Here is a 15,251-nt window from a genome sequence, read left to right on the forward strand (position 1 = left end):
TTGTTGTGAACCAAACATATCTGCTGGGTACTTGGGCTTCCTCCCTCCATCCAGAAACAAGCATGTTGGGTTAACTGGTGATTCTAAATGGCTTTTGGCTGTGATCTAGATAAAGTGCTTTAAGTGGTTTGAATGGTGGGTGAAACTAGAAAAGCGCTACATAAGTACAACACATTACATTATTGATATTGTGGCCAAACAAACGTATGTGTATATATTTCCGTTCCTAATGATCTGGTCTTTGGTTGCTTTGTAAAACAGTAGCTTAGCTTTGATGCTATTTTTGGACAGCAAAGGCTTTTCCTGACAAAATTCCACACAGGCTACATTTCTGATTGCTCTGATTGTAGATATATGGAGTTTGACACCAGGCTCTGAAAGACTGTCAGCACGTCATGCAAAGACATTTTGGGTTTCTGAGGCTTCTTTTTGCATCTAATGTCCTGCCTGTGGGCTAAATTTGCTGGAGGGCAAAGTGAAATGTTTAACATCTAATAGTTTTCCTTGCAAATAATTCAGATATCTTTTTAAATCACTTGCCACACTCTTAGACATTCATCGGCACAGAGAACCTCAGATGTCAAAGATTTTAAAAGGACCTCCTTTACAAGCTTCCGATCACTGCCAGGATCAGTGATGCTTTTTTAATTATGAAAATGTTTTAAAGAGTGTAAATTGTATGTGTCATTTGTTTGCCCATCAGCTCAGTGTGTATCCTGATCGAATATGGTAAAAAAAAGAAAGTAACACTTTCCACTCTTCTTTTTTCTTTTCAGATTCTTACATCATTAAAAATGCTGATCTTCATTAAAAAGCTGTCTGAGAATAAAGTCGCTGCTACGCTAACAAAGAGCCCCAGTGAAAGAATCTTTGAGAGGCCTTATGCACACAGAGAGCATATTTAATCATGGGAAGGGTCTGCTCTCCACAGATAAACACTGGAGAAGCAGAGGAAAACAAATCAGGCCACCGCCTCTACACTCTTCCTTTCACAACATTCAGGATGTGATGATTTAAAGGAATAAAGCCCAGTAGAGCATGAGGTAATTAGAGAGGAAAGTTAAAAAAAACATAAACACTTTTATCAAATGAAGGTTGAAAATGTCTCCATGCAACAATCAAACAGCTGTTACTGTCCCTCTTCATCTGAATATTCTTTTAGAGACCAAAACCAACAAGACTCGGAGGGTTTGGGTTATATTAGAAAGGCGTGGATGACACTGAGAAAACCTACCCTGTACAAACAAAGGGCAACAAAAACGCTTAACTGTAAAGTATACACCACTACAGGACAATGGAAACACAATAAGGTAACACACAGCAGTCTGCTAACAGACATGCACCTGTCATCTATCTCCAATACACTGGATGTGCTTTCGTTTTAGATTTCAGCTGTCAGAATGTTATCGCTCTACTGTGAATATTTCAACGTGTCTCTGTTATGATAAATCAACTTCCTGTTGGGGAGTTTTAGTTTCCTGCCAGTCCCATGTTTGGGTGGACGCAATTACGACCCCAGAAGCTTGCTGCTGATTTAAATAAGGTTGCTATGTGTGAAAGAAAGGGTGTTATTACTTTAAGGAAGCTGCTGAGATTTAATACATGTTTTAAAAAAAGGAGCAAAGTGGGGGGAAAAAATGGTGCCACTCTTGTTTACCTTCAGCATCTATATGAAAGGAGGCTCTTCACAAAGGCACGGCCCATCAGTTTGGACATCTCACAACATGTTCACTTCCATCATGCTTCCACCATCAAGGCAAAGGTTTAGCCAACATGCCAATAGATACTATCTATTTTCAACCATTCCCCTCCATGACTGGTGACATGTAGGACATTTGGCTCTCGGACTTTAGAATTTCACCTGCAGTTTACTTTAATACTTACTGAGCTGAATGTAGTGTGCCTGCTTATCTTCAAGACTGTATAGGGGAGTGTTGGCGGCACAATCACCTCGACCGTTCATCATAATCTAATGAAACTCTTACTAAGGCATTCATTTTGTGGAACAAAGGGCTTAACACTATGAACCATAAAAACATTAGCTAATCTAATAACACCTTCCTCCAAACAGATGCTCCTGCAGGTCGAGCTTTGCATCCCCGCACCAGCCTCATTAACACAGGCTTTATGTAACAGTCTAAACAGTCATTATCATGTCAGTGACATGTATGGAAGCTTTCATATACACAAAACTCATTACACACACACACACACACACACACACACACACACACACACACACACACACAGTTTGAGTCTAGAATCACCAAATGGTTTGGCAGAAGGCTGATGGTTTGCTGTGCCATAAACACAACAAACACTGGCTAAAGACAATCTGCTTCCTTCGTGCTGCTTCTCCACCCAAATAATTAGTGAGGTGCAGCACTACATCATTCATGCTGAGAACAGACCTTAACAAATTAACCAACCATAAACTGTTACTGGACTTTAATAACTATTATTAGTATTCTACTTTTTCTCCCTTACTATCAGCTTGTTTCCTGGTGTTTTTCTGGCTGAGGTACAGATGAGCACCACAGGCACACATCTGTAATCATCACCAGGAAACAGCTGACACGGTGCCAGCCAGTGTTTGTTAGGGATCACCTGGCAAGCCTCTTCGAGCACAGGCTGAACTGCAGAGCTTCATACGAACCAACATGTTTGTTTTTCCGACTCGATAACTGCTGAGCTGAAAACACCCACCTCCTTTTTGACGGTGCGCAGCAGCCGCTGACGGGTCTCTGCCTCTGAAACACAAATAAAATAAACCAAACAGCGCATCTTTACTTTCTGACACGACTCAACTTTCTCCGCGTTCCCAAACAGAGCCAAATGTTACTTAAATAAATTTAAATTAAAATGTTCTTTTGCTCCCACCTGCCATGATTGTTGCCATGGATCCTGTCTCCTGTCTGAACGCAGCACCCTCCCATCAGCTGCTTGTACAATGTGGATCACGACTCCACCTCCTCCGAGCACACGCCTCTTAAAGACACGCTGCGCTCCCTCCGGGAACGGGTCAGAACCAGGGGAGAGAAATAAATGTTCACCGAAAGACAGCTTTCTAGCCTTAAAATCGGAGTGGACTATATTATTTACGGATACAACCCGTATGGATACAACGTATTACAAACGCTCTTTAGTTACAAGAAATCTTAGCGACAATCTGACTCAAGGATAGTAAAAATAATTTGGTTTAACCGAGATTTTGGATGAAATCTATTACTGAAATTAAAACATGACTAAAACACATCAGAGCTTCGTTTTTGCGTAAATTTATCAGATGGGGAAATCTTTTGTCCTTACGCCATCTTGTGGTCAAAATGTAGAAGAACGGTTAAATTAAGATGCCAAACAAAACAAAACTAAAATTAAATTAAATTCTGGGTAAAATTATTATATAAAAATCAGTTCTTAACATAATAAACAAATAAAAAAATAAAATTCATTGATCAACCGTAACTACTAAAATAATAAGTAAATAACTAACTAAATTAATGAATAAAATAAAAACAAAAGGCGCAAAAGAGAATAAAAAGAAATAAAATAAAATATATATGAAGATCCATTCTTCCCCTCATCTGTTCTACTGTAACACTCTACTGCATGTCAAACCAGATATGACTCTTCATTATTTTTCTGTAAAATTTAAAATAAAAAAAGCTTGAAAAACCGCGTCATTCTGCAACAGAATATCCCCACAAAGAGTTATAACTCACACTGTCCAGAAGATGGCGACTGTGTAATATATATTTATACCCAGTGATTAGAAGAAAAATAACCAGCAGGTCCACGTGGATCACCATTTTTCACCTTTTATTTAAATTTTGCACTTACTTTATTTTTTTCTCATAGCATCCAACTCAGAACACATTAGAGAAACCTGCAATGTGAGTTGGAGAACCACAGTAGACTTGAGTGAACTATAGAGTGGGAGATCTTAAGGCCATGAGTCCAGCCACGCCTGGAGGACTGAGCTGTCAGGTGAATCAGGTGGTGAAAGGATGGAGTGATAACACAAGATGACAGACTGAGGGGACTGAGGGATGCAGGGTTGGGCCCCTTTCTCCCCCCACGTTGTTTTTCCTCACAAGCATCCTCTTTAACCCAGGATTCCCCGGCTGGGGTGACTCACACCTTTAGTTAATGTGAGGTAATAGGATGTCGTGTTAAGTGTCATAACAGGACTTCTGCCTGAGTAAACGGCACAGCACACCAAACTCCTCACCAGCTATCCTCTGCCTAATTAGCAATGTTTGTCTTTAGACCACAGCTCAACGCACACAAACATCAACACTCCACATTTATTTGCAGCCTTTTAGCGTAATGCTGTTCTGTATAGGAAGAAAAATGTATTTAAAAAAATGGACAGGTTCCTATGAATCACAACAAGGTGCAAGTGGACAGATCAAATAACAAATAACAGGGGTTGCAGTAAAACTTGATTTAAATACATTTTGATATAAATATACAAAACAGATGAAAAAGGTTAAATTTAGGGACTTTGTTATTTTCTAAATGACAACAACTCAAAGGATTTTTAAACCACACCAACACCAGCTTTAGAAATAACAATGCTGTGTCATACAGGCCTCTTTGCCTGTCAGCAGAGCCTCTGGCAGAAGCCAACATGCACATGTCGATGCGTGATTAGAGTCGACGTGCTCTAACAGACACCAGGGCATGTGAGGGAGGCTCCTGTCAGTCTGATGCTCTTCTGCACATGTATGCCAATGCAGATTGACAGGTTTGTATGTCTGAGAAGGCCAGTAATGTATGGTTTGTTGCTATGTTATTGGCCCTCAGGGGCCCCTACACCTCGGCTGGATAACCACAGCCTTTCCCTCCCAGCTTTTCTCCATCCTAGCTCTGACAATAATATTATCACTTGTATTATAACTTTCTCTGCCTCTCCCTCTCTGTCTATTACCCGGAGAGGTGCTAACTTGAAGGGGAAATAATCTATATTCTTCTTTGCTTCTCCTTTGATGTCCATTTAGCAGGAAAGGGCCAAAACAACAGTTATTAAACAATCCTTCTGCACAGCACGTTGCCCCAGCTTCAGGTGGGGAAGCTGGGCAGTAAACCATGTGACACCAGGCCAGACAGTGCGGCTGCAACTTGGTTCTTAAGTGACAATTTTATGATATTACTAGATGTCTCCTGTCCTATCCTGTGTCATATCCATTTCCCAAAGTAACTTCATTTGATGCACTCTCTCCGCTCACAGACCTACATGACCATGGCTCTCTGACTATCCAGTTAGTAGCCTTTTCAAACTACTCAGTGCTAAAAGCGGTAGATTTGATTACAAATTCATTTTATTAGGTTTCCCTAATCAGTGCAGTTAAGCTACTGTGATTCTATTTTGCTGTCTTCACCAAACTATATGATGCCACAGGACCAGCAAACCAAGATGGTCCAAGGTGCCGTTTATGGCTTTCTGTATTAAATCTGTGGAAGTTCAAACTGACCGATTGCACACTAGTTAAAATTACTGTTACACTGTGTCAGAAGCCTGTTGTTTGATTTAATCTTTCACTCATGTTTCAGGTATAAGATGTTGAAATCAATTTTCCTTGGCCTTTTTTTGCAAAAATAAAGACACTGATATCCCCAGAAAATGAGGATCATAATGTACCAATTCATCCAAATTCAGTCTTTATATTCTAAAGTTTGAGTTTCAGGCGGCAACAAATTCTAATTCATATTGATAAAAAGAGAAAATATGAGGTTGCAGAGTTTTGAATTTCGATGGTGTGACGTGCAAGAGATGACTTACACAGCGAAACTTCAACATTCACTTTACTGCACATCATGATGCGTTCAGGGGAAAGGAGTTTAAAAAAAATGTGAGTAAAGCTGCAATCCCATCAGTCTTTGCTGCTGGTGAAATTCAACCGTGTTCAAAAACAGGCCTCTCGCCTTTAAAGTGAGTTATCGCATTGATCAACTCTAGCATCGTCGCTTTAGAGTCTGTAAATCATCCTGGACGTTTTAGTTGAAAGACGGTTAAAAAGTGAGGGTATGATTTCTACTGACAGGTATCCCCAAGTGTAGCACCAACAACTCCTCCCACTCGACCCTGTCATCATCACAGGAGAAGCATCCTCCTCTCTGAGGAGCTGTTCCTCTGCCTGACTTTTCACAGTCCGGTGCCCCGACAGGACTCAGCGGTCATGGCCGGCAGTCTGACCCACCACAGCTCCCCGAACCCCGGCTATAGCACCAACAACGCGGTCCCGGTGCCGGTCATCACGCAGACGGAGTCCCGAGACAAATGGAGCAAAAAGATGGATTTTCTCCTGTCTGTGATTGGCTTTGCTGTGGACCTTGGGAATGTTTGGAGGTTTCCGTACATATGTTATCAAAACGGTGGCGGTAAGTAGGCTAAAGGTTTAAAAGCAGGTCGATCTATAAGTTAGGATGTGCGGACTTTGTTTGTAAAACTTGTTCTGTCCTCAAATGATTTTGATCTCACAGTTTCTGCTCGAAAAAGATGACAGCAGAAACTGTCCATGGTGCTGAAGAGAGCATCCATCCGTTAGAAACTCAATTAAAAAGTCTTTGAAATGCATTTGGTCTTTGTTTATAATTTCAAAAAATAAAAGAGCTTAACAAGTTCATATTAAGATAAGATTTTTAGGTCAGGGGACAAAAACTAGGAAAAGAATCACAGGACTATGTGGACAATTCTTTCTTTGCCTGCTCTAACAAGTGGGTCAGTTTCACTTAAATCATGCAGATTCACTCTTTAAGCTGGGATGGGAACCAAAATCAGGTTTAAGTTAGTGTTTTTGTCATTTACAAATGTCCTCAGATGTCATCTCTCCATGCAGGTGCTTTCCTTATTCCCTACATTTTGATGGCCATCTTTGGTGGTGTTCCGCTCTTCTACATGGAGCTGGCACTGGGACAGTTTCACAGAACTGGAGCCATATCAATATGGAAACACATCTGTCCCATTTTCAAAGGTGAGGCCTGAGCTGCTCGACAGATCATGTGCGGACAAAACACATTTTTTATTTGCAGCTACAAAGCTCTTTTCATTTCCTGGTGTGTTTCAGGTATAGGATACGCCATCTGCGTCATCGCTCTGTATGTGTCCTTCTACTACAACACCATCATCGCCTGGGCCCTCTTCTACTTCTATTCCTCGTTCTCCAGCATCCTGCCTTGGACTAACTGCGACAATGTGTGGAACACCCCCGACTGCACCAACTATTTTGGCATGGACAACATCACCTGGACAAATGCCTCCAGGTCTCCGGCAGAGGAATTTTACACGTAAGTGCATGTAAGTGTGAGTAGCAAAAACCACATAGGTACACGGCTGTGCGGGAATCCTTGACACAGTCAAGCTGGTGGTTTTGTTTGGGAAATATGATCTTGTTGCTGAAAACGTGATGTTCCATGTTTTGTTTCAACAGGAGGAATGTTCTTGAGATCCACAAGTCATCTGGGCTGAGAGATGTTGGTGGGGTTCGCTGGCAGCTGATGCTTTGCCTTTTTCTCATTTTCACCATAGTGTACTTCAGCCTGTGGAAGGGCGTGAAGACTTCAGGGAAGGTAGTTTTTTGCTGTCGCTTTACTGCCACAACAATGGATGTTCTTTGCTTGAATCACAGATTTTATCTTAGATTTCTGGTTCTCTTACACCTTTGTTTCTGACTCTGATATATCGCCTTCCTCTGCACCAGGTAGTGTGGGTGACCGCCACATTGCCCTATATTGTGCTTTTTATCCTACTCATTCGAGGCGCCACTCTGCCAGGAGCCTGGAGAGGTGTGGTGTTTTATCTCAAACCACAGTGGGGAAAGCTGCTGGAGACCAGTGTGAGTTGAAGCTGGGGGACCAGCTGGTTTGTTATAAATTATATAATTATTTAAAGTTAAAAACAAACAAACAAATGCTGTTAATTTAAACGATCCATAAAACCCTTGTTCTACGAGAATACGTTTTCAGTTACCTGTAGTCTCATTTGACATGTGTAAAAATTAAGTAAATAAAAGAATAATTTATTTTCACCGATGTGAGAAGAATCAATGCAGCCACTTTTTAGAGCAGCATTTTATCTATAGCAGGGTCATTTTTTTGCTAATATGAAAAAAGTGCTTATAACCTCTTAGAACTTTCACACTTAGCAGGTCCTGGTGAAATGACTCAAATAAGTTGATATTCTTGATAATTTTAACCAACACTGAGGAGAAATCCCAATGCATATTTAACTTGTTAAAATGATGACACTCAGACATGCAGCACAGCTGGATCTTCCAAATATTCATTTAATTCTACCCACTAGTCCCCTGAGAATCAGCCTGTATTTCTTTTCTATCTATCGCGCCTTCTCATCTTCCTTCTTAGCTCGCTGCTGTTGTTTGCAAAACATGTGTGAGTGCTTTGGTTAGAAGAGAATATGGATGAGATGAAATGAGATGCATAAATAAGCCACAGAGCAGGATAATAAGATGCATAATTGGTTTAGATTTTCTGCCATTAACAAAAGCCTCCCTTTCTGTCTCCCTCCCCGATATCCAACGCTGTCCTCTTCTTTTTAATGCCGAATGCGAGCTGCTCTTCAGATCTCCCTGCATACAGCTGTGTACCCACTGTACCACTGACACAACCAATCTCTGCTTGGCAAAATAAAATAAAATTTAAAAAAAACAAGAAAAATTAGATGGTGTTTAATCAGTGACAATTTATTTTAATACTCTTAAATACCATAATAATCTACAGCATCCCAGAGCATTTTTGCCTCTGTGTTTTGTAGGTGTGGGTGGACGCTGCTGCTCAGATATTCTTTTCTCTGGGCCCAGGGTTCGGGGTCCTCTTGGCTCTTTCAAGCTACAACTCTTTCACAAACAACTGCTATCGGTAAGATCCCTCAGTGCCTGCTGACATATGAGACACTGAGTTATTGTCTGAAACTGTGGTTGTGGCTTAAATAGTAAAGACTGATGCTCTGGGTGAAATGCTGAAACCATTGCACGAGTGAAAACACATCTCCTTTTGAGCGTTGTGTTTGATTTTAACGGCAAGCTTTGGAAACATTATCCCCGTAACGCCTAGTGTGTCACATTTGATACACTATTTGATACTATTTGAGTTTTTGAGACTTCTGCGCCGACGGTGTGATTTTCTTTTACCTCAGAAAAAAATGTGATAAATTGCACGATACAATTTTAAGCAATAAATTTCCAAAATAAAAAAATAAACCAATTTTTTAAAAAGCTGAACATAGTGTGATACAAATTAAAACTCAAATATGTTTTTTGTATTTTAATTTCTCTTTTGTTTAACAAGAAAAAGTTAAAATGATTGGGAAAGAAATGTTTGAGAAAATATGTCATGTAAGATGCATACAATACAATGTATATACGTTTCCATAATCTCTTGATAAACAAATAAAAAAAAAAAAAAAAAAACTCAAATATGCAAATTCTAGTTTTAATTTCTCCATGTGTAATTAATGTATTCTTTATTATCTGTTAATTGTAAGTTATTTATTCTATACTTTATAAGCAAACAGTATCTTGTCGGCTTGTTGGGTGTGTGTGAGCTAAGTGTCTCAGAAAAAGTTTTAAGAAATTTGTAAAGAAAACCAGGCGAAATGCTGAAAATGTCATTTCTGCCTCCGTCTGCAAACAGACCTGTTGTTTAAGAAAGTGTTTTTCTATAAGTAAGTTCAATGACTGCGCTGCTTCCTCCTCGGCAGCGACGCCATCGTGACCAGCTTGGTAAACTGTCTGACCAGCTTTGTGTCGGGCTTCGTCATCTTTACGGTGCTGGGCTACATGGCAGAGATGAGGCAAGTGGAGGTTGAGGATGTAGCCAGAGACAAAGGTCAGCAGGCAAAACAGTAAAACATTGTTTTAAATAAAATGTATTGTAACTATTATAATTACAGATACTCACTCCCATCTGTTCATGTTCATTTCTGTGCTTTTAAGGACCGAGCCTACTCTTCATCACCTACCCAGAGGCCATTGCAAACATGATGGGCTCGACCTTTTTCGCGATCATCTTTTTTGTGATGATGATCACACTGGGACTGGACAGCACGGTACGAGATGAGAAACCTAGAAGTATTCAGTGCATGATGATTACTACCACAGATTCAAATTCATAAATTCAGTCCAATATTTCTTATTTCATGAACTTCAAACATCCTTACACTTCTCTACATGTTTCTAATGATAACAGCTGTCTCTGTGTGCTTCAGTTTGGAGGGCTGGAGGCGATCATCACTGCTGTGTTGGATGAATATCCAGATCAGTTCTATCACAGACGGGAACTTTTTGTTCTGTGCTTGGTGGTTGTCTGTTTTTTAGGCTCTCTGAGCACCCTTACCAATGTAAGTTACTCGTGTTTTATATCCTCATCAAACCCGAGAGAGCAAAAAGCATCGCCTCAATATTTTAAAACAATTACCTTCAATTATAATTAATGCTCTGGATACATTGTAGCAAATTGGAGTAGTGCTATCTACTGTCTGCTGCTCAAATGAGGGGAAATGAGTGCTGACTGATGATCAATGATTGTAAAATCTTACTGGCAGGGTGGTGCCTACGTGGTGAAGCTGCTGGAGGAGTTTGGAGTTGGAAGCTCAATTATTGCAGTGGGTTTCCTTGAGGCTATTGCAGTTTCCTGGTTCTATGGTAAAAAAAAAAAAAGGAAAAAAAAGAAGAAATCTATTGACTAGTTTTCTGTTTCTTTTATCACCAGTATAAATTGGTGACCTATAAGGGATTGTATTATTTTTGCTGATTTCAGGAATCCATCGATTTAGCAATGACATTCAGGCTATGCTTGGGAAAGCCCCGGGACTGTTCTGGAAAGTGTGCTGGGTTGCTATCAGTCCTGCGTTTCTGGCGGTGAGAGATACTCTGAACACCCAAAGGTTCAGTCGTAACGTCAGCGGTTATGCTGTATAAAAACGACAAGATCTTTTAGTTATCTTCACTCATTGTAAATACTTTAACACATAGTTCTTTGGGTCAAATGAGCATCATCCAGTTAAGCCACTCAGAGATCAGTGAGCTGTAGCAGACAAGGATATGAGAGAAAGCTCATTGCAGGATCAAAAGACAGCTTCAGCAGTGGCCTTTAAAGTTGAAGAGAGCAGACAGTTCAGTGCCCCCTCTGTAGATTAAATTCTTCTCTTTGTGAAGTAGCTTCCTTAAATATTTTCTAGCATGCACACAGACATATGCTGTTTGATACCCTAATCTCTTATTTGCATCCACCTATAAGGTTGTTGTCCTGATGACATTTTAGAATTAGAAATCTACACCAATAAGACTTCTTTTACATATTTTTAAATAATGGACTCAGTACAGGTCATATATTAACATATATGGAAATGCTGCGTATCCCATATCTTCTTAGTATATCATTGTGAGCTCCCTGCTGAAAGCACCACCCCTCGCACTGTTTGATTACAAGTACCCGGACTGGAGCATCATAGTCGGGTACATCGTTGGCTTATCATCCTTCATTTGGGTCCCAATCTACATGGTCTACAAGCTGGTGTGGACCCCTGGTTCCCTCAAACAGGTCGGTGGATGCGTGCAAAGTCCTGAAACTGTTTCTGATGCATTTTCTTCTAATCTAACCTCTGCTTCGTTTGCACGCGTCCCTTGTTTTCCACAGAGATTGGCCGTGTGTCTGAGGCCCGAGAGGACAATACCAGACATCCACGCTGAGAACCTCAACATGGCCACTGTACCATAGAGAGATAAACATCTCTGTGTGCTTTTAGATTGCCATTAAAACCACAGTTGTAGGTTTGTTTATGGCTGAACCTAAACATGATCTAACATTATGACTGATTACCAGTTAATGGTGTTGAACTCTCACTGCGTATGTACACTCTGTATAAAGGTAAATGCTGCTAAATTTTTAATTTTGAGAGGATTTGAGATACTCATATCTCTGCCCTATGTGTGTGTATGTGTTTGTGTGAGAGAGAGAAACAGAAATGATAGAGAGAGAGCGATTCAGACCTGCGTCACCAGGATAGTTTAGAGTTTTCTCGTTTTGCTTTCTTGTGGTTGTACAAGTTAAGTGGTAAAATCTGTGGTCTCTTTTCATCTTATAAAGATAGATGATGCCAAGGAACATGGGAATATTTGCATGGGAACATTTCTATATTTTATGTACGTTGTTGCTTTGCATGCTCAGCTTTACTAACAGTGGGATCATCAGTGTTGCAGTTGTAGCAGCAGTGAGGCTATCATAGTTAATCTCGGTTGAGTGAGTCATTTCGTGTTATTTACAACCAAAACCTGAGGTAAATAACAAAAGAGTGTATTACGGTGTATTTGATGTATTTTGTATTTAGACAGTAGGTCTGTAATACAGTGCTTGCATAGGATTTTAAAGGCAGCAGCTTGAAGAAGTCAAAGTTGAAAAAGTTGTTTTTTTCCCTACTAGTGTTTGCAGTGGAGGTAAGTGAGACTCTCAGACAAAGACCGTGTTAAAAGTGTAATCTTCTTATCATAACTGTGAGTGTATGTTTCACAGTTAAAGTAGACACTAATACAATATGTAAAAGAATCTCATGATTATTTTAAATGAGACTGTTGAATATTTTCTGGTCTTTGTCTGATAGCTTCATTTAACTCCAGATAGCCTGTCTTGCCTTAATATGAATACATGCTATACTGTATTTGCAAAACTTGGAAAGGTTGTATTGATATCTATGGATTCTGTGCCTCTCCAGACAATATTTCCACTTTCTAATTTGAGACTGTTCAAATGTTTGTTTGCTTGTTTGTTTGTGTTTTGCATATAAATAGTAGCTCTGTTTTAGTGTTACCTTATCTGAAATGCTTTATCCTTTATTTACAATTAGGGAACGATGTGATGCCCGAGGTTGATGATTGTTCTGTGCTTTCTGTTCTCTTCGGTGTGGTTTCTGTAGACATGTGTGTGTAAATGAATTATAGCATAAATGGCGTATTTTATCGTTTGTACTCCTTTTCAATAGAACAGATTAAATGTGACAAAAGGAAGAAAAACACTGCATAAGATTTTTAAATTCCACTATTTATATCAAACACCCTGTGCTTTTCCTGAACTGTAATTTCCACATGATGATCTTCATGTCTTTGTAATGGCTGTTGGCTGTCATTGTTCACCTCTATTAGATATTCTAATTAACAAGCTAATTTGCAACATCCACAATCCATCCACATACGGGCGAATAGAGCAGCTTAAACCTTCTGATCTCCTCAGGCCCTCACACTGACACAGACACACACACATGTACAATTTCCGCTAACGCTACCCTTCAGAGTTTTATCTGAGCACGGCTCCATCACGTCAAGGCTGACAGGTATGAAAATATACGAGAGTGGGAAGTGGTTTTGAAACATTTGATTCCCCAATGAGCTGCTGGGTGATGGACGTGCAGATCAAAGCCCTTTTGTGTCAGTGACTGCTATTGAAGTAGAGAACAGGCAAGCACAGGAGACACATAAAAGAGGCAACGCTAAATAGGTGGTTCTCTCCTGCTTGATATGGACAGCTTTAGAAACAGTATACATGGAAAGAATTACTGCATGAACACACTGTTAAACCCTCCAGTTAATGCTAATAATTCTAACAAGGGGTGAATAATAGAAATAAAGGAATAACATTCATTCATCACATGTGCAGGCAGTTAGACTTGACTGTACTCTTCTCTGACTTGTTGGTGTCCATTGTACATGGCTGTAGTTTCTAGTTGCTGATTTAACCAGTGGTGACACAAAATACATCTGACAGTTGTAAGAGATTCAACAACAAAGGGACTGATACTGGGTATTATGCTTTTCTACCACCGATTAGCATAAGCATTTTAAGCTAGCTTCTTTAGCCTACAGGTAGGCTAAAGAAGCTAAGGACTAAACCACCAACCTCCTGACTAGTAGGCAACACGTGTTATCTCCTGAGCCATCTATTTGTTGGGTTTTTGTTTAAAGACAAGAAGCAAAATCAACACAGGAGACAAAAGATAACAAACCTTAAAATTAAACAGGAAGTAAACAAAGGAGGCTGAAAAATACATGAATATTCACAAATACGAAGGCAGGAAACATAGTTAACATGGACACATGAGGACTGAACATAAAGTCAGAGACGAGGGAACACTGCAGGACAAAGACATAAACACAGAGAAACAGATAGGGAAACCACGATGATCAAAACTACTATTATACATGAAACAAATACATGAAAGAAAACACAGGATGAAAAACTGAAAGTTATCACTGGGGAGTTATAAGAAAAAAATGGACTCAAACACTCATAGATGCCACAAGAAATAAAGCTTGTAATCTACTAGAATAAGGAATGCAAAACTTCAAACACTTGTATTAACAATAAAAGGAATTAAAACTCCCAAAATAACCAAATTCCTCAGGCGGCGACCTCCCCAGCTCATTTACTTCTGATTCCATCCCCTTCCAGAGGGTCCTTTCACTTGCCTAGCCCTGATATTCACAGATGGCTGAGGTGATCCTAACTGCAGCAGATGGTCTGATGACACTTGGAGGTCTAACTGTTAAGCAACTCAACTGACTGATCATCTAATTTACTGCTGAATTAAAAAATACTTTCCACTGATTAAACTAAAATTTAATTTAATTCGGTTTCTATATTGCTAAGTCATGTCAGCCGTTATCTGAAGACACTTTGCATCGTACTGAAAAAGCTTTAAAAAACACACAATAATGATTTGATAATGATGAGTCCTTTTATATTTTTGTGTTAAGCTTAAGGTCATAACTTTATGATTTTAAATGCCTTCCATTACAATACAATTTCTGGCTTCATGCTATTATGAAATGCTGTCTTGTTGTGATAAATGTATCCAGGAAGCCTTCGATTTTACATTCAGGTCACCGTGACTGACATTTCTTAACACTCATTATGCCTTTCTAGCATGTAATCAACAGCTGTACGAGTTTGCAATGGTGTGCACTTGTCTATAAACGATGAGATTATACCCCAGTCACGCAGAGTAATTATATTAAAATATAACTTCAAGGAGCTCAACCTTTCTAACGAGCCTTCTTTGCTCTTTGACATTTCAGAAACTGAGAGTGTGAGAGACACCACACGACTGTTTTATGTTGCGGAGAAGAGAAAAGAGTTTGTACACTTTGTATTTCCACCATCCTGAAGCTTTCAGTGTCAGAGCTGCTGAGAGAGTCTACAGTTAGCTCAGCTTACTAGGCTGAGATGAATAATCTCTCAGT

The 15,251-nt window shown here is 39.7% G+C and overlaps 2 protein-coding genes across 5 annotated transcripts in view; one reads left to right on the forward strand and one right to left on the reverse strand.

Moving 5' to 3' along the window:
* sgsm1a (small G protein signaling modulator 1a) overlaps window positions 1-3,173 on the reverse strand; it is a 38,655-nt gene extending 35,482 nt beyond the window's left edge. For 2 of the 4 annotated variants that reach the window (XM_082555428.1, XM_082555427.1), the window contains exons 1-2: window positions 2,881-3,173; window positions 2,707-2,750 (exon numbers count right to left, since the gene is read on the reverse strand). In XM_082555428.1, the coding sequence (XP_082411554.1) occupies window positions 2,707-2,750; window positions 2,881-2,899 (63 nt within the window). In that variant the 5' untranslated portion in view covers window positions 2,900-3,173. The remainder of the gene's footprint in view (window positions 1-2,706; window positions 2,751-2,880) is intronic. The other 2 variants (XM_082555429.1, XM_082555430.1) reach the window with 2 other exon arrangements.
* A 2,971-nt stretch (window positions 3,174-6,144) lies between these two features.
* On the forward strand, window positions 6,145-13,017 carry slc6a4b (solute carrier family 6 member 4b). Its single transcript, XM_082555374.1, has 13 exons — window positions 6,145-6,384; window positions 6,843-6,977; window positions 7,071-7,290; window positions 7,434-7,572; window positions 7,704-7,838; window positions 8,777-8,880; window positions 9,722-9,849; window positions 9,957-10,069; window positions 10,229-10,360; window positions 10,565-10,664; window positions 10,780-10,880; window positions 11,395-11,562; window positions 11,659-13,017. Exons 1-13 carry the CDS (start codon window positions 6,183-6,185, stop codon window positions 11,737-11,739), a joined length of 1,758 nt encoding a protein of 585 aa, XP_082411500.1. The 5' UTR covers window positions 6,145-6,182; the 3' UTR covers window positions 11,740-13,017.
* Window positions 13,018-15,251: the final 2,234 nt, after the last annotated feature.

The sequence above is a fragment of the Aulonocara stuartgranti genome (assembly GCF_965226115.1).
Source record: "Aulonocara stuartgranti genome assembly, chromosome: 12".
Taxonomy (NCBI): Eukaryota; Metazoa; Chordata; class Actinopteri; order Cichliformes; family Cichlidae; genus Aulonocara; species Aulonocara stuartgranti.

Excerpts from the sequence above, each read along its gene's own strand:
- slc6a4b (XM_082555374.1), top strand. The coding sequence starts at position 6,183 with ATGGCCGGCAGTCTGACCCACCACAGCTCCCCGAACCCCGGCTATAGC. Across the intron at positions 6,385-6,842 it reads ATGTTATCAAAACGGTGGCG|GTGCTTTCCTTATTCCCTAC; the intron begins GTAAGTAGGCTA and ends CTCTCCATGCAG. Across the intron at positions 7,839-8,776 it reads GAAAGCTGCTGGAGACCAGT|GTGTGGGTGGACGCTGCTGC; the intron begins GTGAGTTGAAGC and ends TGTGTTTTGTAG.